This window comes from Furipterus horrens, unplaced genomic scaffold (genome assembly GCF_987537825.1).
Source record: "Furipterus horrens unplaced genomic scaffold, mFurHor1.1.pri manual_scaffold_11, whole genome shotgun sequence".
Lineage (NCBI taxonomy): Eukaryota > Metazoa > Chordata > Mammalia > Chiroptera > Furipteridae > Furipterus > Furipterus horrens.
In genome coordinates this window covers 98,669,401-98,696,385 of record NW_028327181.1, presented here as the reverse complement: position 1 = coordinate 98,696,385, position 26,985 = coordinate 98,669,401, and the positions used below count along the sequence as shown (strand labels likewise).

Here is a 26,985-nt window from a genome sequence, read left to right as displayed (position 1 = left end):
AAGGGGGTCTGTTGGCAACCACCTGACTGGCCCTGGGAAGAGAGCGGGCCTGGAGACTGCACACCTGAGCAGCCTCGCCCTCAGTGACGTGGGTGAATGATACTGGGTCTCTGGACTGGCCACCAAACTGTTCTGATCACATACCCCTGTCATTAAACATGTACCACTCTACCAGTAAGCAACGCACATTGCCAAGCACAGAAATAGCGGATATCGCCTTGGCTGTTGTGCTTCAGTAGGTTGGAGTGTCATTCCGCACACCAAAAGGTTGTGGGTTCGATTCCCAGTCAGGGTACATGCCTGGGTTGCAGGTTTGATCCCTGGTTGGGGTGCATAGGGGAGGCAACCGATCAGTGTTCTCTCACATCGTTTCTCTCTCTCTTCCCGCCACCCCCCTCTGGAATCCATAAATATATCCTCAGGTGAGGACTTCTAAAAATAAAATAAAACTAGTGGATTATCTGGCACACCCTGGAGAACATGCCGCCCACTCTGGAGCTCCCTGAAGCAAGCAGGTGGTGTTTTTCCTTCCCTGGCTTTCCCCAGCCCCTGGCGGAGGAGCTCATTAAATCCTTGTAAGATGTGTAAGTGCTTGGGCTGAGGACCGCGCCAGTCTGGCTGCCCAGAGCCACGGGGTGTGTGCTGGGGCATTGGAAGCCGCAGTCCAAAGCTCATGGGCTGCTCCATCCCATTTGAGGGCCCCACCTCTGACAAAACGTAGAGAGGGAAGCCCCCCTACAGGCTGGCCTCACTCTCGCCCTAAGGCTGCAGAATGAGACCGTGAGATTTTACTTTTTAATAAAATGAATATGGAGTACAATAATTCTTGACCCTTTGGGGGCCAGTAACCTATCTGGGAATATAGTGTAAACCAAGGACCCCCTTCCCAGCAGTCCACCTTCCTACATCACATACACCGAGAGTTTTGCACATGATCTCAGGTGGCTCACTGGCCACCCCACCCCCCCACCCCACACACACACTCTCCACATGCAGACTCCAGGGAATGAGATTCCAGACTCAGAAGCCCTGGGAGCCTTGTGGTTGGTTTCCTTCGGCTCCCCAGGGTCCGTCACTTCCAGACCTGCATACCTTAACCAAACCGGGGCTTCTTTCACAGTGCTCCCAAACCCAGGAGCCAGCCTCTCGAAGCACCTGACCCATGCAGAGCCGCTCTCAAAGGTGACCGGACAAGGTGGCCGAGTGGCAGTGGTGGCTCACACAGTGGCTCCTCCCTGTCCAGTCCCAGCTGCTCCCACGATCACTCTGAGAGTCGGAGGTGCACAAGTCGGTGACAGAGGAGAGAGCCCTGAGGCCAGAGAGGCCACTTGGCAATCCCATTTGGTTCAACCGCACCTTTATTGAGCACCTGCTATGTGCCAGGTACTGCACTAGGCGCTGGGGATAAAAAGGTGCTAGAGAGCGTCCATCCTCAGGGTTCACAGTCCAATGCAGAAGAAAAACCTCAAAACATCATTTCAAACCAATGTGGTGGCTTGAAGCTGCAGTGTTTGGGCAGGGGGGCTGCCAGGGATGGGGTGTTCAGTGGCATGGTTGGCAGGCGGGGCTAGAGAAATAGGTCAAGTTGGGGTCCTGCAGCAACTAGAGAGGCCCCCGCTGGAACACACGTTTATCAGCAGCACTTGAGAGATTGTAGGGGAAGGACTGGGCGTGGGGTGGGGGTCAGATTTGTGAACCACCGTGTCACGAACAACTACAGTTCAAGTGTCTGCTCCTCGCTGGGTGGGTGCTGGCCTCTTGGTGGTTATTCCTCGAAAGGTAAGGAGGGTTAAGTAGCTTGTCAGGGGCTCAGTCCTTATTCTGAGCGTGCTCTGGACACCCGTCGGGGTTGGGTGGGTGGGGAGCCAGTGGGGACCCCGTGAATGGCAGTTTCCGGGCCCATCCTTCGCGCTGGCACGGGAGGGAGGGAGGGAGGTGGTGCGCGCAGCATTTGCCGTCGGGCAGTGCGGAGGCTCGCGGCCCAGGGTCTGGAAAACGGCAGACAGTGGTCCGGGGCGGGGGCTAAGAGGCCACCCCGAACTCAGGGTAGCCCGGTGACCGAGTCTGGAGCCCCGAGAGGTGGGGAGGCGCGGCGCACAGGGCAGGACTGGAGCGGGAAGGAGTGGCTCCTCCCCTGCCCCTGCCGCCGACGGTCGGGTCGCTGGGCTGGGCTGGGCTGGGCGCTGCGGGAGCCGCAGCCTTTTCCGGGGGCGGGCCCGGGATCCTGCCCCGACAGGTGTGCACCGCGTGCAGGAATGCGGCGGGCCTGACTCACCAGCGCCTCCTTCCTACCTGCCGCCGCCCCATAAAGCGGTCCCTCCCCTCCCCTCCGCCCGCCCTCGGGACAGTCCGGCTCTCCGCGCGCCTGCCGCCCAGCTGCCTAGCGGAGCCCAGTGCAGGGAGGGCGTGAGGGCGTGAGTCCACGCCGAGGTAGGTGCAGCCTCCGGCCCGCAGACGCGGGGGGCACGGGCGCCGGGCGGAAGGGCAGTCGGGGGTCGCCTGGCGGGACCCCGCCCACCCCTCCAGGTCCCCGGGCCGACAGGGCTTGGTGCCCATTCTGGGACCCGGGAGGGCGAAGGGAGTGCCCACCCCCGCCGGGGCCGCTGTACAGGGGAGTGGGTTAGGAGGGCCGGCTGGCTGGCTTTTGTTTCCCAGTTCTTCCCCTTCCTAGAGGCTGGCAGGCATTGGCCTCCAGTCCCCCATGCTGCCCAGGGCAGGTGCCAAGCCTACCAGGGTGTGCTCACGGGGGCAGCTGTGGGCAGAGGGACAGGGGAGCTGCAGAAGCCTCTGCCCTCGGACCTCTGACCAGAGGAGGGCGGCAGGGAGAGAGGCCTGGGTGTTGGGTGGGTGTGCAGGAGAAGTGAGCAGAAACCAGCAGGCCTCCTGGGCTGGGCTTCTCCAGGGGTTTGCAAAGAAGGTGGAAGAAACAGCCCCTTAGGAGAGGCAGAGGCCCTCCTGTTGGACTGAGCATTCCCGCTGTGTGGTGCACAGTCCCGCTGAGGTCTGGGGAGTCCCTGACTCTCGGCCAAGCACATGCCTGCCCTCCCCACAAAGTCGGCTCTGGACGCCCTTCCTCCAGGAAGTTCTCCAGATCTCATCCAACAGCCCAGGGGCTGGCCCTCTGGCTGTGGCTCTAGGTGGCTTCCTAAGGCAATGACCAGGCTCCCCCTTCTCTCCTGGCTTTGCCACACCCTCAGCCTGAGGCCTGGATACAGGCAGCATGGTGGTTGCTGTCCTCAGCAGAGCTGGACGTTTGGGCTGCGGGTCCCCATCCTGGGGGGAGGGGGGAAAGAGTGCACTTGAGGGACAGCAGGGAAGGGGTGCCTATCTCCCTGGCCCTGATTTCGTGGAGGGACCAGGAAGTGCGACAGTGGGAGGGACAGAGGTGTGGTGGGCAGGTGTTCATGTGCTCAGCTGGTCCCCTGGGGTGGGAGGGGGTGTGTGGGGAGAGCTCTGAGCCTCTGCCCTGTGGCACCCAGCAGGTGTCCATGCCCACGACCCTGTGTGTGGACGGTCTGGATGTGCTGCAGTGCGACACCCTTCAGGGTGGCCGTCACGTTCTCCTGGGACCCGGCTGGTACATGAAAAGGCCCAGCAGCCTGGTGGGGCCCAGGGTGTCCTGGGGAGCGCCCCACGCAGCCCACTGTAGCCACATCTTCCGATAAGCCCGCATGCTAACTTTCATGTGAAACCTCATTGTTTTTACCATGGAGAACTACTTTTAAAACTTTGGTGTGGCTCAGTGGGTTGAGTGCCAGTCCGTGAACTGAAAGGTTGCTGGTTCGATTCCTAGTCAGACACAGACCTGGGCTGTGGGCCAGGTCCCCATCTGGGGGTGCGCGAGAGGCAGCTGCACATCAGTGTTTTTCTCCCTCTCTTTCTCTCTCCCTCCCGCGCCCCTCTCTAAAACTAACTAAAGAAAGTCTTTTAAAATTTTTTAGAAATAAAACGTTATGAACATAAATTGAGTCAAAGAAAACACTGGCCTCCTACCAGCCATGTTATAGCCTCTGCACTAACGCGGGGGTTAAATAAGAGTTCCGTCCAGGCTCCTGACCACTTGCCCGCTGCGGGGCGGGGGAAGCCCGGCCACCTGTGCCTTGTCGCCTCACCTGGGAAATGGGGATAATGCAACATCCCCCACTGGGCTCCTGCACAGATTAAAGAGCAGCCAGGTACATGAAGTGCTGGCCCCGAGCCCGCTGTGTGCCCAGCCTATGGGCACGGCAGGATGATTATGAGCCTGCCGGGCCCTCTGGTGCCTGCACCTGCATGTATAATGGTGCCCCGGGGAGGCCTGAGTCTGCAGCCTGTATTGTGTGGCCTGTGGGTGTGGTGCCTGCGCCCTGAGGCTGCAGGGAAGTCATTTCCCCTGGGGAGCCCCACTGCGGCAGGCAGGGGCTCCCTCACCCAGCTGGCTCTGCCTGTGGGGGTGTCGGAGCCGCTTGTGGTCTCCTGGGGGCTGCACATCTTGGAGGGAGAAAGGCAATGCCTTCCCACCCCCTCCCCAGCCTTCCCAGCATGGAGGGGGCAAGGACAGAGAGCGGGCAGGAAGGTAGAGACAGGCCCTCTGTAGGTGGCCCCCAATTGGGAGGCCCCATCTCTGACCCAGGCCTGTAGGGTCTGAACAGCCAAGGCAGAAGCAGACCTGCCCTCAAGGACCCACAGCAGAGCTCTGGCTCTAGGATCAACTCAGTGCCCAGAGTCCTCAAAGGCCAGAGGGTGGGGGCCTCCCTGGGCAGCGGGCAGGCCCGCAGGGCAGCTCGCCACTGCAGGGATGGCAAGAAAGGGGGCAGTGAAAAAGAGGAGCAGGGACCCTGGGCCCTGCCACGCCCTGGCTGGGTGGCCTGGAAGCATCACTGAAGCTCTGGGAGCCTCCGTGAACACACCCGTGCAGGGGGAACGGCAGTGCCCCCTGCCGAGCGCTCATGGGGCCCCAGGGAGCAGGAGGCCGGGGCGCTGTGTGTGAATTGCGGCTGTTTGTGCAGGAGGAAGAGGATGGCAGGGCCACGTCCCAGCCCGTGGTCCAGGCTGCTGCTGGCAGCCCTGCTGAGCGTCGGCTTCCCCGGAGACATGGGTGAGTCCGGCGACACGCTCCTGCAGCCCCCTCTTGGTGCGGACACACCTTCCTCTCAAAGGGCCCCCCAGACATTCACTCAGCTGTTCAACAAACCGAGCCCTGCACACAGTGGGGGCTGAGAGCCATGTGGCTCGAGAACAGGAGGGGGGCACCTGGTCGGAAGAGGGGAAGGCGCCCACGCAGAGGCTGAGGCCTTGGCTTCTTAGGAGGGGAACCAGGGGCTCATCACCCACTCTCTGAGGGCCAGCACCAAGCTGGTGGCCGGCGCCGGCTCCTACCCATGAAGTGTGAAGTTGGGCCTGCCGGTGGAAGCCATGGGGATGGGGGAGGCGGGCCGGGGGGCCACAGGCCCAGCACAGGGCCTGACAACAGCTGCTGGCCAGGCCTCCCCTGCCCCCCAGGCCTGCCATTGCCTGGGACCCAAGAGACGCCCCCTGTGCACACTGGGTGCACCCCGTTGGTCCTTACTGTGGTTTTAACTGCACAGAACCCAAGGGAATCCCAGGAGTCCCACCTCATTCATTACCAACGACCTACTGTGTGCCAGGCCTTGGGCCGGGCCCTGGGGACAGTCCCCTTTGTCCTGGAGGAGTGGGTGAGGGGGATGGCGAGGGTGTCCCCCCAGCAGGTGGACCAGCACCTCTGTTCCCGCCCCACCACCCTTCCTTCCGGAGTTGTGTGGGAAGTTCCAGGCCCGAGCCCCGGAGCTGCCCCTTTCTAGCTGTGCTTCCTGGGCAGCACGGTTCCCAGGCCAGCCCCGGCTGGTTTCCCGCTCTGTGAACCAGACAGAGACGCCTCGCCTCTCCCTCGCGGCCGTGGGTGGGGACGGGCCTGGTGCTGGCGAGGCCCAGCTCAGTGGCCCGCCCGTTCCCGCACCCAGCCAACCGCTGCCAGAAGGCCCAGGTGCGCAGCTGCACGGAGTGCATCCGCGTGGACAAGGACTGCGCCTACTGCACCGACCAGGTGGGTGGGCGGGTCTGGGGGTCCAGGCAAGGGTCGGGGCACTCAGGGGCAACCGCAGAGCCAGGGCTGGGACAGGCACTGTGCCCCCTGACCCCATCTCCTTCCCTTCCGGCCAGACGTTCCAGGAGCGGCGTTGCAACACCCAGGCAGAGCTGCTGGCCGCGGGCTGCCGGCTGGAGAGCGTGGTGGTCATGGAGAGCAGCTTCGAGATCACAGAGGTGCCTGGGGCCGGGGGCCAGCGGGCTGGGCCCTCCATGCTCAAGGCTGGCTGTGTAGGGGCGTCTGCTCCTCCCGGGCTGGGCAGAGAGGCTCCCCACCAGCTCTCTGGAGGGACCCTCCAGCCATTTGTCCCCTTCCCTGGCCGCAGGAGACAGAGATCGACACCACCCTGCGTCGCAGCCAGATGGCCCCCCAGGCGCTGCGGGTCCGCCTGCGGCCCGGCGAGGAGCAGCACTTCGAGCTAGAGGTGTTCGAGCCACTGGAGAGCCCGGTGGACCTGTACATCCTCATGGACTTCTCCAACTCCATGTCTGACGATCTGGACAACCTCAAACAGATGGGAGACCACCTGGGTACGGCTGGGCCGGCGCAGAGGCTGGGGCGCAGGCGTGGACAGGTGGCCTCGCCCAGCTGGCTGCACACCTGCTCAGGAGGCTGGGGCTCAGGACCGCTGCACCCACCCTACAAGGAAGGACAGGACCTTGGGACTGCCCCCAGAGCTCCCCACGTTCTCAGGGGGGTGTCCTCGGGGTTTGGGACTTCAGAGAAGGCCACCTTCTCCAATGTGCCCCATGCAGGACTCTGGTCCCCTGAGTCCCATTTCCCTCCTCTGTAAATAGGGACAAGGGCCACTGGGAGCACAAACTGTGTCTGCGTGCAGTGTCCCCAGAGGTCACTCCCCCTCCTCTCCCTGAGCAGCCCCGGCCCCTGTGCTGAGGTGGGGTACTGGGGCTCAGCTGCCCTCTCTTTCCTGTTGACGCCCAGCCCGGGTCCTGAGCCAGCTCACCAGCGACTACACTATCGGCTTCGGCAAGTTTGTGGACAAAGTCAGCGTCCCTCAGACGGACATGAGGCCGGAGAAGTGAGTGGCCGCGTGGGCAGGGGTCCTGGCCAAGCATCCTGCCTCCCCGCCACCCAGGGGTTCCCACGTCTTTGGGCTGAACTGAGCCAAGGGGGCGGCTCCCCGGAAGACGGTGGGCGCGGGAGAATGTGGGGTCTTCCTTCTCTGACCCTCTCCCCGCTCCCGCCTCTGCCCAGGCTGAAGGAGCCCTGGCCCCACAGCGACCCCCCGTTCTCCTTCAAGAACGTCATCAGCCTGACCCAGGATGTGGTCGAGTTTCGCAGGAAACTGCAGCAGGAGCGGGTCTCAGGCAACCTGGATGCCCCCGAAGGTGGTTTCGATGCCATCCTGCAGACGGCCGTGTGCACAGTGAGTACCCGGGAGGGTCCTGCTGGCCCACACGGGGGCTGTGCTCCCCTCCCAGGGCCCAAGCTGCCCACGGGCCTGCAGCGGTGCCAGGCCGACACCCCACATCCTAAGATGCTCCGGGTGGCCCCCAATTACAATGTGGGTTCAGAAGTGCCAGCAGCCACGGTCCTTCAGCCTGGGCGGTCACAGCCTGCTCTTGCATTTGCCCACGAGGCACACAGGAGTCCTGGAGTTCTAGAATCTTCCGTGACCCGAGGGCAGCCTCCCACCGATCTCCTCACTCATGCCAGTCTTCAACTGGGCTGGGGAGCTGAAGAAGGCACTTCGTTTTTGTGCACATCAGGTTTTTTTTCATTTTGAAAACACCATACCCATATAATAGACAGTTTGGAAAACAAAGAACAGAAATCGCCCACAACGTCACCAATGACACCCCGCCAGCGCCTTTGGCTGCCTCTGCCGCGTCTTACAGGGCTGGAGTCAGTGCGTTTAACTGAAACTTGCTTTTTTTTTTACGATGCATTTTCTCTTTTGTAAAATACAGTTTTCAACATCGCCCCACATAGAATGCAACAGAGTGCCCCGTGCTGCTGTGCCTACGTTCACCGGCCTTTGTCACTTAACGTTGCATGGGGACATTTTCCTATGCAGCTGAAACAGTCCCGAGGGCGGCTAACCCTAGGGGTCAGTCGGATGAACCTGCATGGCGCCCACTGTGTGCACAGCCACTCATGTGCTGCCGGTCACATGCATCACGCATGATGGTGGCGTGCTGTGCGCCCCGTGGCCTCCGTCGCACATGGCACTGCGATGACTGTCCTCAGCAGGCAGCCTGCTCGATGGGCACCTCCTCCTTGCTCTCCCCAGAGGGACATCGGCTGGCGCCCGGACAGCACCCACCTGCTGGTGTTCTCCACCGAGTCCGCCTTCCACTACGAGGCCGACGGCGCCAACGTGCTGGCTGGCATCTTGAGACGGAACGACGAGCAGTGCCACCTGGATGCCACCGGCACCTACACCCAGTACGGGACGCAGGACTACCCGTCCGTGCCCACCCTGGTGCGCCTGCTGGGCAAACACAACATCATCCCCATCTTCGCTGTCACCAACTACTCCTACAGCTACTACGAGGTGCGGGGCCTCACTGGGGGGAGGGGGCGGGGCAGGGGCCAGGAAACTTCTCAGACATCCCCCCCTTCCCCTCCTCCCTCCCTTCGTGCCTTACTCCCTCCCTTCCCCAGACTGTCAGCACCTCCGGGAGGTGCCCTGGCGGGACAGGGAGGGCATGTGCCCATCCCCCAACCCCGCTCCCAGGCAGGTGGGGGCTTAGAGGGCAGACTCTTAGCCAGCAGTTCCAGGCCTTAGGGACCCCGTCTGCAAGTGGGGACACCCCCGAGCTGTTCCCGGTGAGGCGGCCCTTGCCGCGGCTGAGCCCGGGCCTGGCTGTCCCCACAGAAGCTGCACACGTACTTCCCCGTGTCCTCGCTGGGCGTGCTGCAGGAGGACTCGTCCAACATCGTGGAGCTGCTGCAGGAGGCCTTCGACGTGAGGCACCGCGTGGGCTCGGAGCAGAGTCCTCCGGGGCGGGGGGTGGGGGGGATGGCCGATGGGCAAGGGAGGCCTCCAGTCTGGGCGGAGAGACAGGATAGGCCGCTGAGGAAGGGTCCCTGGCCCCCGGCTCCCATGGGCTCTGCCACCTCGACCCCCCACCACCCCAGTCCTCCGCGCAGGCGGGAATGGAGCACAGCCAGACCCGAGTGGGTGAGCCCAGGCTCCCCCAGACCACTGAGCGCTGGCCCTCCTTCAGCGCATTCGCTCCAACCTGGACATCCGGGCCCTGGACAGCCCCCGCGGCCTGCGGACAGAGGTCAGCTCGAAGATGTTCCCGAAGACGGAGGCTGGGTCCTTTCACATCCGGCGAGGAGAAGTGGTACGCTTCCCTGAGGACCCCGGGGCAGGGCGAGCAGGCACAAGGCCTGCGAGGGGCTCAGCCTGAGCTGAGGTCAAGGGCGTGGTCTCCAGACTCAGAGAGGCCTGGGCTTGAAGGGCCTGGGTCAGCCCCTTCGGTGAGCGGGGCACCTTCCCAGACTTGTCCGTGACCCAGTCTGCACAGCACGCTGAGCTGCTCGGAGCTCGGAGCGTTGCTCAGGTGGGCGAACGGGCCACGGGACGCTCTTGTCACTGCTGGCCTTGCTCCTGTGTTGTTACGTGAGCACACTTTCAGCCCTGAGGGAGCAGCGCAGGGAGCTGGGGGTCAGGGCCCAGGGGCTTCCAGGAGCTTGAGGGCTGCAGGCCTTCAGACACAACTGCTCGCCCCAGCCCCTACCCCCATGTCTGGCCTGCCTTGCCTTGGCTGACAGTAGGGTCCCTGCAGGGCACCTACCAAGTTCAGCTCCGCGCCGTCGAGGAAGTGGATGGGACGCCTGTGTGCCAGCTGCCAGAAAACGACAAGAAGGGCCTCATCCATCTGAAGCCTTCCTTCTCCGATGGCCTCAGGATGGACGCGGAAATCATCTGTGATGTGTGCTCCTGTGAGCTGGTACGACGTGGCCCCGGGGCGGAAGGCAGGAGCTGAGCCCACCGCCCTAGTCTGAGTCAGGAAGGAGGGCCTCCCGTGGCCACAGCGGCCTTGCGGGTACCCTGAGGCGCAGGGGCAGCAGACATGGCTGGTGGCCCCGGCCCCTCCCCCCGCACATCCCAGCACGTTCTCATTGTAGCAAAAAGAAGTGGGGTCGCTTCACTGCAGCGGCCACGGAGACTTCATGTGTGGACACTGTGTGTGCTACGAGGGCTGGTGAGTGTGCAGCCCAGGGTGCCCATGGGCCCTGACCCTGGGCCCACGCATGTGCCTGGCCTGGCTGGGGGTGGGGTGCCCCCCAGCGGCTAGGCGGGTCCTTGTCGGAGAACTTTGATTTACATGGAAAAACATGCAAGAATCGGGACAGTGGTGGCCATCAGGGCATGGGGTCTGGGCACCGGGGGACAGGTGTGGAAGGGAACCTGACTTTTCACTCCATACCTTCTGTACCTTCAGTACCTTCAGGGTTCTCAGCCACATGCATGCCCCCCCAAATCATAAATGAGCTCATAAACCAAGGGCAGTAGGCCTTTCAAAACATCAGGTCCCTGAGCAAGTCTTTCATGAGGAAGGGACGTGGGGGGTGGTCTCAGGGGACTGAGGTTTGTGTCAGCTCCGCCGTGGCTGTCTGCGTCATGGGGAGCCCCGCGGCCTCCCGGGGCCTCGGCTGTCTCTCCTATACAGTAGGACAGCAGAAGCCCCGGCCCGGCCCAGGCTGTGGGGCACTGACTGCCCGCCCCCCCCAGGAGTGGCAAGACCTGCAGCTGCTCCACAGGCTCCCTGAGCGACACCCAGCCCTGTCTGCGGGAGGGAGAGGACCAGCCGTGCTCTGGGCGGGGCGAGTGCCAGTGCGGCCGCTGTGTGTGCTACGGGGATGGCCGCTATGAGGGTCCCTTCTGCGAGTATGACAACTTCCAGTGTCCACGCACCTCCGGGGTCCTCTGCAACGGTGAGCTCAGAGCCCTGGCGGGCGCCAGTCCCTGCCCTGCCTACTGGTGGCGGGCCTTCCACCAGGACCCAGGCCAGGAGTCAGAATCGCCGAGTTCTGACCCCGCCGCCCCCCAGACTCCCTGAGAGCCTCCCAGGCGGGACCTCCTGCCCTGTCTACAAATGACACTCCCCATGTGTTTAAGACCCAACTCCCCTGTGGTCCTCCGGTCCATGCCCACCTCCCTTCTCCCCTCTCCCATCTCCTTACGATGGGTACCACACAGCTCAACCCTCAATGGCTGCTGGTACGTGGCCTGGTGGTCTTGCCTCTCTCAGGAGATGCTGCGTTTCTAGCAGGCACGACCTGGGGTTACGCATGCTCTAGAGCCCCACAGGCCTAATGTGGTGTGGCCAAGGCCATGGGCACACAGTCTGGCCAAAGCTTCAGACCCAGGTGGGGTCACAGGACCCAGACAGGTGCCGCATGGAATGACTGAATGGCTGAATGAAGGAGGAGGAGTGAAAACCCACTCATCAAATACTTATTGAGCCCCAACCGTGTACTTGCCGCTGAGGGCCAGGCCCCTGCTTTTCTTCCCTCTGTCCATTCCTGCTCCGTCTACCCCAGAGAGTGCTCAGGATAGGAAAGGGGAACCCAGCACCCCTGGAGAAAGGCAGAGCTGGGGCAGAGGAGGGCCGGAGACATCGCTGGGAAAGGGGGCAAGGCCAGAGCGTAAAGAGTCTGACTTCCAGTCCAAGGCAGGTCCAGGCCTAGTCTAGGCCAAACTTCTCCCTAAAGGACCAGAAAATAGATGTTTTTCAGCTTTGTGGGCCGTGTGGTCTCTGTCACAACTGCTCAGCTCCACCACTGTACCAGAAAGCAGCTGGGGGCAATGCACCAAATGAGCATAGCTGTGTTCCAATAGCCCTTCTGCAGAAACAGGTACTGAGGCACATTGGCCTGCAGGCCAGAGTCGGTCAACCCTTCGTCTAGCCGAAGGATATTGGACTTTATCCTTTGGGCCAAAGAGAGCCACTTGAGGTTTTTATTTCATTTTCTAGCTATTTGTTCGTTAAACTTGTATCCAGGTACCTTGCTAATCTCACTTATGAAATCTAATCATTTATCTGTACATGCTTCTTGATATTTTATGACATGTTCCTGATACCTGCAAGTTATGATAGTTTTACTTCTTATTTTCCAATACTACATATATATTTTTTCTTACCTTATTGCATTGGCCACAGCTCACTAGAGGTTCTTAAACAAGGGAGCCGCATGACTGGATTTGTGTCTTGGGACGGTCATCCTAGCTGCAGAGTGGAAGTAGAAGGTGGGGTGAAGGAGACAGATGGAGGTTGGAGACATCCCAGCTCTCAAGGCTCGGCTCCCACAGGCCCTCCCCAGCAGGAGGGCAGCCTGGGCTGCGGGTGTGAAGGGGCTCACCTCGCCCTTCCCTCCCCTCTGCAGATCGGGGGCGCTGCTCCATGGGCCAGTGCGTGTGTGAGCCTGGCTGGACAGGCCTGAGCTGTGACTGTCCTCTCAGCAATGCCACCTGCATCGACAGCAATGGGGTAGGCATGGGCATGGAGCTGGCAGAGTGGAGTGGCAGGGGGGCCCTGGGCAGGACCACCCACCCTCTCAGGCAGGGGTGGGGGTGCCGCTGGCTCACTGGCGCCTCCTCTTACGTCAGGGCATCTGTAACGGGCGTGGCCGCTGCGAGTGTGGCCGCTGCCACTGCAACCAGCAGTCCCTCTACACAGACACTGTCTGCGAGATCAACTACTCATCGGTGAGGCCCGGGCTGCTGGGGCGTGGGCAGGGGGCCCCGGTCCGGGACGGGCTGAACCTGGTGTCACAGGAGCCAGACCAGGGTGCAGGGCTGCGGAGTGGGCCTGGTGGGGCCCGCCCAGCACCATGTCCGTCTGTCCCGCCTCGCCCACCAGGTCCGTCTGGGGCTCTGCGAGGACCTGCGCTCCTGTGTGCAGTGCCAGGCCTGGGGCACCGGCGAGAAGAAGGGGCACAGGTGTGAGGACTGCAGCTTCAAGGTCAAGATGGTGGATGAGCTTAAGACAGGTATGGGGCAGGGGCCGAGGGCCGGGGCGCTGAGAGCCGGGGCACAGGGGCGTCCAGGGCGGCAGGGGGTGTCGCTTACCTAGGCAGGAGCACAGAGCTGGGCGGGGGACTCGTAATCTAAGTTGAGGCTAAACCGTCCAGACAAGCGTTCCAGACCTGGGAGGGGTCATGAGATCCAGCCAAGAAGCCCCCAGACCCGGGTCGAAGGCACAGCTGATTAGGGACCAGAGTCTAGGGAGGGCACGGGGCAAACAGCTGGGCAGGGGCATGAACACAGCAGGGAACCTATCAGGACACGCGGGTACAGAGCCTCCTCTCCTCTAGGTCAGATACGTTTTCTAGAAGCTGAGCTCCTCGGTGATGCTTGGGACGGGGAGGTGGGGGTCCCAGGTTCGCAGATGTGTCCCTGGTCAGGGCGGGCCCCATCACCGTGCCGTGGTGGGCGGGGCGGGTCCGGGCGGGCCCTGCTGACTGTGTGCGGCGGGCGCAGCGGCGGAGGTGGTGGAGCACTGCTCCTTCCGCGACGAGGACGACGACTGCAGCTACAGCTACACCGTGGAGGGCGACGGCTCCCCGGGGCCCAACAGCACGGTCCTGGTGCACAGGAAGAAGGGTGAGCCGGTGGCTGCGTGGTGCCCGGAGGCGGGTGGCCCGGCCGACCCCGGACCCGGAACGAGCGCCGCCTTCCCCCTCCTCCTCTTCCTGCCGCCCCCCAGACTGCCCTCCCGGCTCCTTCTGGTGGCTCATCCCTCTGCTCATCTTCCTGCTGCTGCTCCTGGCGCTGCTGCTGCTGCTCTGCTGGAAGTACTGTGCCTGCTGCAAGGTGACTGCTCCCCCGGGGTCCCCCCGAGGTCCCCAGACCCTCAGGGTCCTCATAGGTGGCAGAGGCCAGGCGAACCGCACCCTCGACCCAGCTCTAGCGCCCTCCCCACCCCAGTCCCTCGCCTCTGCCCACCCTCAGCAGCCGGATACCTGGCAGTGCCAGCCCTGGGTCTGCCACAGGCGAAGGACCTGGGTGCCGACAGGGAAGGAGGGCCCTGCCCACCAGAGCTGACAGTCTCACTGCAGAGAGCAGACAGGAGACAGCCACGCCTGGAGGACAGCTCAGCAGGGACACTGGGTCGCGGGCACGGAGGCGACATGAGGAGCCTCCAGCACGGCGGGTTGTTAGTGTGTCTCACAGAGAAAGAGTCTGTGGTCAAATAGGTGTGATGTCTCAGGACTTCCGCAGGACTTCTCAGAGCCTTTGACCGACTTGTATGCGTAGTGACACTCTGAGCGGGCAGTGGGGAATGGCTTCAGTGCTGCCCAAGTGGGTTTGGTCACAGAACCTTGACAGAGGGCCTCGCAAGGCCGGGGTTCCACGGCTCGAACTTTGGGAATCCTCTGTACCACCCTACATGCCCCCGTCTAGATCCCTGCAATTGCCTGGGTATCCTGGTGTCTGGGGGAGGCACAGAGGCCCCTCTGGCCCCCTGCTGTGGGGGCGGGCGGCTGGGCAGCTATCCCAGGCCTCATCGCCATCCTTGTCCCCTAGGCCTGCCTGGCGCTTCTCCCTTGCTGCAGCCGAGGTATGTGCCCCGCAGCGGCAGGGGCGGCAGGGCTCTGGCAACTCTGCCCCAGTGTGGGTGGAGGGGAAGTGGGGGCCAGGCCTAGAACAGAGGAGGGAGGGCCTGGGGTTCCACCTAGGGAGGGGCCTCATGCCGAAAACCCTGTCCCAAAGGTCACATGGTGGGCTTCAAGGAAGACCACTACATGCTGCGGGAAAACCTTATGGCCTCGGACCACCTGGACACACCCATGCTGCGCAGCGGGAACTTCAAGGGGGTTGACAGGGTCCGCTGGAAGGTCACCAACAATGTGCAGCGGCCTGGCTTTGCCACCCACGCTGCCAGCACCAACCCCACTGAGCTGGGTGAGGGCCGGGGCTGGGTGCTGCAGCTCTCGGCAGCGCCCTTGGGGCCTGCGGCGTGTCCGCTGCTGTTCCCAGTCTGGGATGACACTGCTGCTGTTTTCTCCAGTGGCGGGTGGGGGCACAGGCCTGGTCACCAGCTCCCCTTCATGATGGCGCTGCAGGCCTCAGGCCCCCAGCCAACCAGGTGCCCCCATCCCAGCGTGCCTCCTGAGGGGCCCCTGCGGTGCCCACCACGCAGGGAGCTAACAGCCCCCACCCCTGCCTGCCCCTAGTGCCCTACGGGCTGTCACTGCGCCTTGCCCGCCTCTGCACTGAGAACCTGCTGAAGCCCAACACTCGCGAGTGCGACCAGATGCGCCAGGAGGTGGAAGAGAACGTAAGGCTGCGGCCTCCCTGGCCAGCGGCGTGATCCCCGGGGGCAGGAGAGTCACGGGGGGAGTGGCCGGGGGCATGGACTCTCCTGGGCAGGAAAGAGGGGCTTCCTTGGATGTGTGTGTGGTGTGGTCGCCCTGGGATCTGTTCCCTCTGAGTGTTCCCTCAAGGGGATGAGGCCCCCAGCCAGCCCTGAGAGGTCCCCCGGGTCTGGATGGCTCTGGGTGGAGACCAACCCAGGGCCCCAGCCTCACGGCCGTCCCTTGCCTGGCAGCTGAACGAGGTGTACAGACAGATCCCGGGCTCGCACAAGCTCCAGCAGACCAAGTTCCGGTGGGTCCTGCGCGTCTGGGGTGGGTGGGGGAGCTGCCCCAGGGACCTTTTGGCTCACGGTCCCCACTTTGTCCCCCACAGGCAGCAGCCCAATGCCGGGAAGAAGTGAGTTGAAGACGTGGCGGGACAGCCAGCCACCTGCCCCATCTGCCCCCTGCCCCACACCCCGCCCCGTTTCCATCCCATAGGAAGGGAAGGCCATAGGTGTCTGTCAGGGGCTAGGACTTTCATTCAAGAAATGCTGATGGGATGAGCCCACCCTGTACAAACAGGCGGACCCAGGGAGCCAAAGGGACCACAGAGAGCCAGGCCCAGGGCGGCCCCGTGCAAACCACAGCTGAGAGAGGTTCCATAACGTGCCCAAGGGCTCCTGGCTATTAAGAAATAGGGCCAGGGTTTGAGCCCAGCCTCTAGCGCCTACACCCTTAGCCTCTTCGCTGCTCTGCGTCTCCGGGGCGGGGGTGGCCCCATTTCACAGATGAGTTCACTGAGGCCGGGGAGGCTGCAGAGCAAGGTGGTGGGGCCAGCACATGCCTGTGACTGTCGGGCCCTGAGAACCTGCCCTTTTTTGGCTGCCTCATATCTTGTCCCTTGCTGGGGAGAGGACAGGGACAGGTGCCAGCCTGACGCCTTCCCGCCTGCTCACGTCCCCAGGCAGGACCACACCATTGTGGACACGGTGCTGATGGCGCCGCGTTCGGCCAAGCAGTCCCTGCTGAAGCTGACTGAGAAGCACGTGGCCCAGGGGGCCTTCCATGAGCTCAAGGTGGCCCCCGGTTACTACACCCTCACTGCGGACCAGGGTAAGCAGGCTGTCGGGCGGGCTCCCCCAACAGCTCGCTGTCACCTCCCAGCCCGGTGTGGCCCCCGTCCACGTCTGACCTCCTCACCCCCCTCCCAGATGCCCGGGGCATGGTGGAGTTCCAGGAGGGCGTGGAGCTGGTGGATGTCCGGGTGCCCCTCTTCATCCGGCCCGAGGACGATGACGAGAAGCAGCTGGTGGTGGAGGCCATCAATGTGCCCGTGGGCACAGCCACCCTCGGCCGCCGCCTGGTGAACATCACCATCATCAAGGAGCAAGGTCGGCCAGGGAGGGGGAGCAGGGAGCCAGAAGGGGGCTTAGGGCCCCCTGTATTTGAGTGTAGGAGAGGCCTGGCTGTGGGGTCTACCACGTCACTTGACCCCCATGAGCCTTGGTTTCACCATCTGTGAAGTGGGCTTCAGGCTCTTAGGCAGTGTGGCTGGACAGCTCTGCACGGAGCTTCTGTCCCGATCGCAGGCTGCTGGGGCCTCCTCGTGCCGTCCCACACCCTCCCCTGCTCTCTCCCTGTGGCCTTTGACCGAGGGAATTGAATGGGCCCCCTAGGGTGCCAGGGGTCCAGAGCAGAGAGGGACTGGGGCCTCATTCTGCCTACGTCAGTCTGGGGCTGGGCAAAGCTTTGCATCGCTGACAGCCAAGCCGCCTGCCCCCCTACCCCCGCCCCGCTGCTCAGACTCAGGGCCTCGTCGCTGGTTGTGCCCCCACCTGGCCGCCTTTCTCGGCCTGGACCCTTCTGCGTGTCTGATGGATACTGTTCCAGCTACCTCAACTTTTTCTGGGAAAAATTTCCATCCCGTCCTCTGTCCTCCCCAGAGAATGGTAGGGTCAGTGGAGACAGACAGGTTTCGGGGGTCTGGGCTTGGTTGGGCCAGAGGAAGGGCAGGAGTTGAGAGGCGACTGAGGCTAGGAGCCTCTGACTGTCCCGGGCCCCTTGCAGCCACCGGGATAGTGTCCTTTGAGCAGCCTGAGTACTTGGTCAGTGGCGGGGAGCAAGTGGCCCGCATTCCTGTCATCCGGCACATCCTGGAAAACGGCAAGTCCCAGGTCACCTACCGCACACAGGACAACACAGCGCATGGCAACCGGGTAAGGCTGTACCACAGCATTGAGGGCACATTCCGAGGGCCCGGTGGGAGCAGGATGCGGCAGCTGCCTGGGTCCCTGGATGCTGGGGGTTGGCCCTGGCTGGCCCACCTGCTCCTGCCGCCATGCAGCAGGGTGGTCTTACACGCCAAAAGTGTCGGTGATGCCCTGCCAGCGACTGAGGCCAGGAATATGTCCATACCACTGTCCTCTTCCCAATAAACCCTTCATAGAGAAATGGACTCCCCGTCTGCCCCAGTGCAGGGGTCCTGGGCTTCTTGAAGTGAGATCATGGCCCGCCATCCCTGGGCAGACTCCCCAAGGGCTGTCACTGCCCGGCAGGCCCTTCTGTGGCCAGGCCAGGGCAGGGGGTGGCACGTGGGGGCCTGTGTCCCCTTGATCACTGGGCCCGTGTCAGGGAGCAGCCGAATCCACGTGGTGGACGTGCTTGATTTGGCTTAGAGATTGGTTTGTTTTTCTGAGTCAATGACCAACATTTAAAAACCAAAAATATTCCAATCAAAACTGAACTCAAAAAGCAATAAAATCGAGTCTTACGGGGCCCACAGGCCCCTTGCGCAAGGGCAGGGGAGGACGCACTCAGCAGGCCCGGCAGCCTCGCCACAGCCCCGTCTTCTTTCTGTTGGTCGGAATGGTTTTCATTATTGAGTCGATGCTCCCAACAGAAATTCCAAAGAAGAATTTGTGTGTCCAGAAATTTCACTGAATAGGCCATCATATCCAAGAGATTCTGGCTCTCCTGTTAGGCTTTTATAAAAAATGCTTTGGTATTTAACAATTTTTTAAAAAACGTTTTTATTACTTCCCAGCCTTTTGTCTTGAAACACTTCAAGCCAACTAAGAAATGGAAACACCAATAGGATTAGCACATACTTACCCTTTACAGAGATCCGCCTGTTGTTCGCATTTGCTCTCTCTCTCTTTCTATGTAGCTCTAGGGTCACGTGCATCATACGGATACACATACACCCATAGCTCTGTAGCTCTGTGTCTGTGACTGCAGAGAGACAGGGAGCGAAAGCTGCCTTATTCAGTCCTATTTACTGAATTCTTCCAAGTTGTAGGCTTCATGTAGACCTTACACACTCTGCAGGTACCAGCTCAGAGCAAAGTCATTCTGCAAAACTGCCACATAATGTCCAAACTTAAGAAACCTCACCTTATACCCAATAATTAGTCCGTCTTCAGGTCTCCCTGTGTTCACACGTCCCAACATGTCCTTGACGAGGCATTGCGGTTTGCTGCCAGGTGTCTTTAGGCTTCTTCAATCTAGAGCAATTCCCCAGCTTTGTCTTCCATGACCTTGACATTTCTGAAGTGCCCCCTCCCCCAGCCCGCGTCAATGGTCTTGCAGGTGACCCCGCTTTTTTTATACTCGCTGTATCAAGTTCTGGGTTTTGTAGCATTTGAACTTGCCTGGGGTGCGCGGCGGACCTGCCTAGCTGTGCTTGGAATTGACATGTTGGTTTGGAGCGCCACCTAGTGGTGTCATGTGAGGCTTGCACCCCCATTTCAATCGATGTACTGTGCTCCCGCGGAACATCCAGGAAAGCTCTGGGGTGTTGAAGGTAGAGAGCCGGAGCTGACGGAAGCACCCCGCTTAGAAGGCCGGACTTGGGGGCTGGCAGGATCCTAGATTTCTGAGGCACAGTGTTGAGGACCTGAAAATCCAGCTCCTCCCGAACGAGAGCCTGGCTGTGTGGGTACCTCCCTATGTGCCACCCACCCGTCCCTCTGAATGCCTTGGTCAGATCCTGGCCCCACCACAACCACCTGCGTGAACTTGGGCACGTTTCTTCACCTCTGGGTGCCTCAGCTCCTCCTCTGCAAAATGGGGGCAATAATATCTCTACCTCACGCTACTGTGAGCTAATATTTGTGAAGTGATGCATGTGATGGTCTTCATTACCAGTGAGGCGGGGGTGGAGCACCTGGCCTGGTCTGACCCCTCCCATCTCCCAGGACTACATCCCCACGGAGGGCGAGCTGTTGTTCCAGCCTGGGGAGACCTGGAAGGAGCTGCAAGTGAAGCTCCTAGAGCTGCAAGAGATGGACTCCCTCCTGCGGGGCCGCCAGACCCGCCGCTTCCACGTCCAACTCAGCAACCCCAAGTTCGGGGCCCGCCTGGGCCAGCCCCACTCGGCCACTGTCGCCATCGGAGACCAAGGTGGGCAGAGCCTGGGTCAGCTTTAGCAGGAGGGGAGGGGAGGCTGGGCCCCTCTCAACCAAGTCTGCCAGCCTTAGCAACTAAAAATACAGGACGCCCAGTTAAATTCCCACCCAGATAAGCACCGAGCACCTTTACAGTATACGTATGTCTGTGCAATATTTGGGATGTTTGTTTGAAATTCCAATCTATCTAGATGTCCTGCATTTTATCTGGCACCCCTACTCTCAACCAGAGAGGCTGGGGTCAGGTGGCCGCGGGCCTGCTGTGGGCACCATGAATCCCACCATAGGCCAACTGAGCTCTTTGACTTCTACCTTAGTCTCAGTTAAAATGCAGGTGTTTCCAGTAGGAGAGGGGTGACACGGTTAGTTCTGATGGGCCCTTAGCCCCCAGCCTGTGAGCACACCCCAAGAGGAGACTGGGCAGGGCAGGTTTCAGCTGAGGGCAGTTGGGTGTTTTGCTGGGCCTCCTGCACCCCCTGGTGGTGAGAGTGGGTTCCTGCCCCCCCTCAAAGATGGGCCGTCTGAGCCCCGCCCTGACTTCACCCACTGCAGATGACCTGGACCAGGACTTCAAGGGCCAGACCCTGTCGAGATTCCCAGACCTCCACAGTGACCTAGGTGCCCCACAGAACCCCAATGCCAAAGCTGCTGGGTCCCGGAAGATCCACTTCAACTGGCTGCCCCCCTCTGGCAAACCTACCGGGTACAGGGTAAGGTGGGGAGTGGGGGATATGAGGGGGGTGAGTGCTGAGACCTGCCAACCACTGCAGAGGGGGCGTCCCAAGGCCAGCGGACCCTGAGGGAGAGCAGAGGGCACGCCTGGCCCCAGTGGTCAAGCATGAGTGGACAGAGGGGTGGCCGTCTTTGCCCAGGGTTGCCTCCTTCCTGGAATGTGGCCCCTGCCCCCAACCGGGAGACATGCCCCGCTCTGCCCAGCCCTGCTGTGTGGACCTGGCAGGTCCCTCAGCCCCTCCGGAGCCTTGCTGTCTCCTCTGTGCAAAGGGGACGAGAGGGCAGAAGGTCAATGGAGGGAAAAGTGGCTTGGGCCCTTGCCGTCCCCCACTGACCGGCGCCTCCCCGGGAGCAGGTGAAGTACTGGATCCAGGGGGACTCCGAGTCTGAAGCACACCTGCTCGACAGTAAGGTGCCCTCGGTAGAGCTCACCAACCTGTACCCGTACTGCAACTATGACATGAAGGTGTGCGCCTATGGCACGCAGGGCGAGGGCCCCTACAGCTCCCCGGTGTCCTGCCGCACGCACCAGGAAGGTGAGGCCCGGCCACGGCCCCCCGGCCACCCCTGATACCCTGATGCCTGGGTGCCCAGCCTGCCCCCTCCCTCCCAGGACTCCGCCCTCTCTCTGCCACTGACTGCGCTCTTCCTGCCCCCACACCCAGTTCCCAGTGAGCCGGGGCGGCTGGCTTTCAATGTGGTCTCCTCCACTGTGACCCAGCTGAGCTGGGCTGAGCCAGCCGAGACGAACGGAGAGATCACGGCCTACGAGGTCTGCTACGGCCCCGTCAATGAGGACAACCGTAAGGACCGAACCCCGCAGTCTGCCCACGGGCTGGCAGCCATGGAAGGGGAGGGGGCAACGGTCAGGAGGGAGCCCTCCGGTCTCATGTCTGAGGCATCACCAGGCATGTGGTCAGGCTGCATTCCAAGGCCAGGCCCAGAAGCCTCCAGGGCCAGAGGGGACAGAAGGCCTGAGACTGGACATGTGCAGGGGGGTCACGGGTAGGGGCGCCCTCCCGCACAGGTAACCAGGGTGGCTCATTTTTACGCTGCTCTCTTAAGGCCAGAGTAGCACTGCCAGATTTAGGAAATAAAAACAGGACCCCCTGAATTTCAGATTTTCAGGCTACAATGAGGCCAACTTGAGTCTAGTCCTGACTCTACCACTTCCCTTAGTAACGAGCCCTTTGGAGAGCTGGTGACGCTTCTCTAAACCGGTCACAGGCAGGGTCTCTCTCAGGGCTGGGCAGGCCAGCCGTAGGAGTCCACCAGTTGCTCCCCAACTGCTGTGGTTCCTGGAGGCCACGCGGGTCCTGCCCCATCAGAGGGGGGCTGGGACCAGGCTGGAGCCAGAGGGCCCCTCTGAAGCGCTGTCCCTGCCCCAGGACCTATTGGGCCCATGAAGAAGGTGCTGGTGGACGGCCCCAAGAAGCGGATGCTGCTCATCGAGAACCTGAAGGAGAACCAGCCATACCGCTACACAGTGAAGGCGCGCAACGGGGCGGGCTGGGGGCCCGAGCGGGAGGCCATCATCAACCTGGCCACTCAGCCCAAGCGGCCCATGTCCAGTGAGTGGTGGGCGGGGCGGCTGGGGGCAGAGGGGACAGACGGGGGCAGGAGGCCAGGGTGGGGCCTGGCTCACCGCCCGCTTCCCCGCAGTCCCCATCATCCCCGACATCCCCATCGTGGACGCCCAGGGCGGCGAGGACTACGAAAGCTTCCTCATGTACAGCGACGACGTGCTGCGCTCCCCGGGTGGCAGCCAGAGGCCCAGCGTCTCCGACGACACAGGTGGGAAGGCTGGCTCCTGCGTCGGGGCTGGGGCTGTCACTGGTGTCCAGAGAGGACAAAGGGTCCAGTGCCTACTGGGCAGGAGGGTCAAAGGTTAAAATCCTCTCTCAGGCCCAGACGAATATTTGCAGAGCTGACAGTCTGGCAGGCACAGGGGGACGAGGCTGGCGTGGCACACATGCAGTCGTGTGCATGAGGACAGGGAGACGGACGTGTGCCGGGGGGCAGGCACTCACAGACTCGTGCAAGCGTGCACGGGCTCACGCCCATGGGGCTGCGTGGAAACACAGCTTTGCCACTGAAGGGCTCACCAGCTGTCATGGAGGCAGGCCACTCAGCACAGGGCTGGGCGGGAGGAGGGGGGCAGGACTCAGGAGCCACGGGGCAGCCCCTCGCCCTGTTCCTCTTCCCCCCTGACTCCTTGCCCACCGTGGAGCACAGCGCCCTCGGCCGGGCCTCCCGGCGGCTCAGTTTCAGCTTCCGACTCCGCGGTGGGAATTCGGATAAGTCACTTGGCCTCTCCGTGCCTCAGTGTTCTGCTCTGTGCAGTGAGGTCCCACCCTGGCCTATGCCGCAGGCCCCAGTGAACACACACCCGGCCTCACCGGGCTGGGCTTGGGCTTGAGGAGCCTGAGCCTGCAGATCTTGAGAGGTTTCAGGGTCTGGGGTACAGAGGCGCTGGTGTGACTCAGGGGGACCAGCTCAGCTGTTACTGACACCACCTGTGAAAATTGTGGCTTCCGGAACTGTCCCCGGAAGGCTGGCAAGGGGCAGATCACTGTCTGGATACAGACAGGAAAGGGAGGCCCAGAGCAGGGAGCCATCACAGCTGGTGACAAAGCCAGGGCGACCCTGGGCTCCGGGCTGGCCTGGGGTCTTTCCACACCAGCTGCCGCCCAGGCTGCACTGACTCACCTGGTGGGCTCTTCCGGGCGCACGCGCGCGGGCCACCGGTCTCCCCTGCCGCCCGGTGCCGGGCCCCTGCAGTGCGCCCGTCCGCCCCCACCTGGATCCCAAAGAGCCCGAGGAGCGCTCACGTCGCGGCGCTACCGGGGTCCTGCCCGCAGCCTCCCGCGCCCGCCGGCGGTGCCAATGCGCCCTTCGTTGTTCCCAAGGCGCCTGCTGGAAGTTCGAGCCCCTGCTCGGGGAGGAGCTGGACCTGCGGCGCGTCACGTGGCAGCTGCCCCCGGAGCTCATCCCGCGCCTGTCGGCCAGCAGCGGGCGCTCCTCCGTCGCCACCGAGCCGCCCCACGGGCCCCCGGACGACGGCGCCGAAGGGGGCGCGGGGGGAGCAGTGGGGGAGGGCGGCGGCCATGCCCGTGGCGCCACACCAGGGCCCCCCGGAGGTGACCGGCCCTGCCCGGCGCGCCCCGACCCCACACCCACCTAGGCTCACTCGTTTGCTGCCTCCAGGGCTCAGCCTGAGCTCGCTGTGGCCAGGCTGACCAGCCAGACCTCCTGCCCTACCAGGGGATGAGCAGTGGCGTGGAGGCAGAGCCCCAGAGCCAGAGGACCCCCAGGGCAGGCGTTCAGGCTCTCCCCAAAGCAAGGCTGACTGTGCATAGTGGCGTCCGCCTGGTCAGAGGATGTGGGTTGCACAAGCCTCTGTGGCCCCTTGCACTCCAGGGACATTAGATCTCTGTCCCTCATGGGCCAAGGGAGGCTGGTTGTATTTATGCCCAGGCCTCTGGAGGGTAGGTGACCCTGGGATTCCCAGGGCTGCAAGGTCTGGTGCCGGCCTGTCCATCTGACCCTGTTCTCCCCTGCAGATCACGTGGTAAACGGGCGGATGGACTTTGCCTTCCTGGGCAGTGCCAACTCCCTGCACAGGATGACCACGGCCAGCGCCGCCTACGGCACCCACCTGAGCCCGCACCTGCCTCACCGGGTGCTGAGCACGTCTTCCACCCTCACGCGGGACTACCACTCGCTGACCCGCACGGACCACTGCAGCACGCTGCCCAGGGACTACTCCACACTCACCTCTATGTCCTCGCACAGTGAGTGCCCGCCGCCAGCCCTGCCCCTCCGGCTGACCCTGCCTCTCTTCCAGCTCCTGGGGCCCCCCCACATCCCCCTCAAACGCACACACACTGCCAGTCCCTCACGCCTGTTTTGTCCACCCCAGGCCTCCCTCCCATCTGCGAAGACGGGAGGAGCAGGCTTCCGCTGTCCTGGACCTTGGGGTCCTGGAGTCGGGCTCAGAGGAAGGGGTGGCCCTCCTCCAGGGACTCAGCTGACTCTATAATCCTGGCTGCACGGCCAGCAGCGCCCTCTTGGGGCCCAGGTAGTACAGGGTGACCATCCCGTCTCAGCTGCCCTGCTCCATCTGTCATCCATGGCCCATTGCAGTCATTGCCCATGAGCACTGCCTTCCCCTCCATTCCATCCACATCAGTGCTGATGCCTGGCAGCCTCTGCCTTCCCAGGGGGCGGGGCAGGGGCAGGAGGGGCCAAGCCCACTGAGGGGTGGCCGAGTCATGGGGCTTGCCCTCTCTGGGCACAGGCAGGGCCCACCCCACTCTGAGGACTTGTGGGAGGTGCTGGGGGCCTGGACAGGGTGTTGCAGGACGACTGAGCTGGGTGGCCAGCAGTCAGTGTAGGAGCTGCAGCGGAGGGAGGTCAGGGGTTGGACCAGGACTCCTGCCCCGGGTTCCCCCGCCCAGGCTGACCGTGGCTTCTGGTCTCCAGGCTCCCGCTTGGCTGCCGGTGTGCCCAACACGCCCACCCGCCTCGTGTTCTCAGCCCTGGGGCCCACGTCTCTGAAAGTGAGCTGGCAAGAGCCGCAGTGCGAGCAGGCGCTGCAGGGCTACAGCGTGGAGTACCAGCTGCTGAGCGGCGGTAAGGCATGGCTGCGGGCAGGCACCCCCCGCGCCCCACTCCTAAGGGGGCCTCACTGCCATGCCTCACACTGCCTTCTCTTCTGGGTCCTCCTCTGCCTCCCTACGTTACTCCCCAGGCTAGGTTTTGCCTAAGGAGGCCTCATCGGCCTTGGGCCCAGGGCCTCCGCTGGCCTAGGAGGTGCCTTTGCGGGACCTGGGAAGTGGCACTTCTCTGAGCAGACGCTCACGGCAGCACGACCCGGCCCATGACCAGCCGGAACATCGGTGGGGTTTCAGGCCTGGCCCATCCATGGAGTGTAGAGCCTGCCCTGTACCATACTAAGCGCGCCCCCGACCACAGCGCCTCCTGGGCAGGCAATGACCGGCCCTTTGGCGGAAGCCTCGGGAAGGAGCAGGCGGGGAGCAGGAACAAAGCTGCCACTGTGCTCCCCCCGCCCCTCCAGGTGAGCTGCATCGGCTCGACATCCCCGGCCCCAGCCAGACATCAGTGGTGGTGGAAGACCTGCTGCCCAACCACTCCTACGTGTTCCGCGTGAGGGCCCAGAGCCAGGAAGGCTGGGGCCCGGAGCGCGAGGGGGTCATCACCATTGAGTCGCAGGTGCACCCTCAGAGCCCACTCTGCCCCCTGCCAGGTGAGTCGCCTCCCCACACCCCCGGCCCGCCCCCACCCACCCACACTGACCCCGCTCCCTCCGCTGCCCTCAGGCTCCGCCTTCACCTTGAGCACACCCAGCGCCCCGGGCCCACTGGTGTTCACAGCCCTGAGCCCAGACTCCCTGCAGCTGAGCTGGGAGCGGCCACGCAGGCCTGAAGGGGACATCCTGGGCTACCTGGTGACCTGTGAGATGGCCCACGGAAGAGGTGCCGCCCGCCCCAGGGCCAGGGGGCGGCCAGGGGAAGGGTGGAGAGGGAGCCACAGAGGCTAAAGGCAGCTTCCCCGCCCAGAGCCGGCCACCACGTTCCAGGTGGAGGGGGACAGCCCAGAGAGCAGGCTGACGGTGCCAGGCCTCAGCGAGCACGTGCCCTACAAGTTCAAGGTGCAGGCCAAGACCACCCAAGGCTTTGGGCCGGAGCGCGAGGGGATCATCACCATTGAGTCCCAGAATGGAGGTAGGGCGCCTGGTCCCTTCATTGCCCCCCCCCTCTCTGGCCACACCGCCTCGCACCATCACCTGAGAGGCCCGTCTGCCCATTCTAGGCCCGTTCCCACAGCTGGGTGGCCACTCCGGGCTCTACCAGCACCCACTGGCAGGCGAGCTCAGCAGCATCACCACCCACGCCAGCACCACCGAGCCCTTCCTCCTGGGTGAGTTGCGGCGTGGGGCTCCTGGCTGTCCTGGGGGAGCAGAGCTAACAGGAGGGGGCCAAGGACCCAGACGGAGTCCTTGAACACCGCTTCCCCTGCAGATGGACTAGCCCTGGGGTCCCAGTGCCTGGAAGCAGGTGGCTCCCTCACCCGGCACGTGACCCAGGAGTTTGTGAGCCGGACCCTGACCACCAGCGGGACCCTCAGCGCCCAGATGGATGCACAGTTCTTCCAGACCTGAGCTCCCCATCCCAGCTCGGCTGTCCTCGAACCTGGGCCCCCACTGCCCTCCCCCCTCACCTCAGCTACACAGTTCTTGGACCCCCAGGGTCCCCACCCACCTGCATGCTCATCACGGGGCCAGTGCCTCTGGCGGTAGGTGTCCTCTGGGAGGCGTGAAGGGGACTTTCTGGCTGTGCTCATCCACCCACCCCACCCAAGCACATTTGTAACCAAAGAGCTGGGACCAGCATGAGAAGGACCCAGCTTTGTTCTGCACTTAATACACGACTTTGCTACTGCCTGGCTGTGCCCTGT

General features: G+C 62.9%; 1 protein-coding gene across 1 annotated transcript; it reads left to right on the top strand.

Annotated features, from left to right (window-relative positions):
- Positions 1–2,273: 2,273 nt before the first annotated feature.
- ITGB4 (integrin subunit beta 4) lies at positions 2,274–26,969 on the top strand. The gene is made up of 40 exons (XM_090290559.1): positions 2,274–2,430; positions 4,989–5,077; positions 5,961–6,043; positions 6,160–6,261; positions 6,411–6,615; positions 7,028–7,124; positions 7,301–7,472; positions 8,340–8,603; positions 8,928–9,017; positions 9,280–9,402; positions 9,847–10,011; positions 10,190–10,266; positions 10,797–10,999; positions 12,452–12,555; positions 12,675–12,773; positions 12,928–13,057; positions 13,548–13,670; positions 13,774–13,880; positions 14,595–14,628; positions 14,781–14,972; positions 15,245–15,348; positions 15,619–15,782; positions 16,332–16,480; positions 16,579–16,758; positions 17,435–17,583; positions 19,564–19,768; positions 20,326–20,483; positions 20,861–21,041; positions 21,171–21,308; positions 21,894–22,076; positions 22,168–22,299; positions 23,415–23,645; positions 24,069–24,299; positions 24,428–24,586; positions 24,991–25,140; positions 25,586–25,774; positions 25,848–26,003; positions 26,088–26,252; positions 26,341–26,448; positions 26,550–26,969. The coding sequence occupies exons 2-40, from the start codon at positions 4,999–5,001 to the stop codon at positions 26,687–26,689; spliced, it is 5,721 nt and encodes a 1,906-aa protein (XP_090146685.1). The 5' UTR covers positions 2,274–2,430; positions 4,989–4,998; the 3' UTR covers positions 26,690–26,969.
- The last annotated feature ends 16 nt before the right edge of the window (positions 26,970–26,985 follow it).

Bases quoted from the DNA above. Each gene is read 5' to 3' on its own strand.
- ITGB4 (XM_090290559.1), top strand. From the start codon at position 4,999: ATGGCAGGGCCACGTCCCAGCCCGTGGTCCAGGCTGCTGCTGGCAGCC. The intron at 11,000-12,451 runs GTGAGCTCAGAG...TCCCCTCTGCAG, and splicing joins CTCCGGGGTCCTCTGCAACG to ATCGGGGGCGCTGCTCCATG. The intron at 14,973-15,244 runs GTGAGGGCCGGG...GCCTGCCCCTAG, and splicing joins CACCAACCCCACTGAGCTGG to TGCCCTACGGGCTGTCACTG.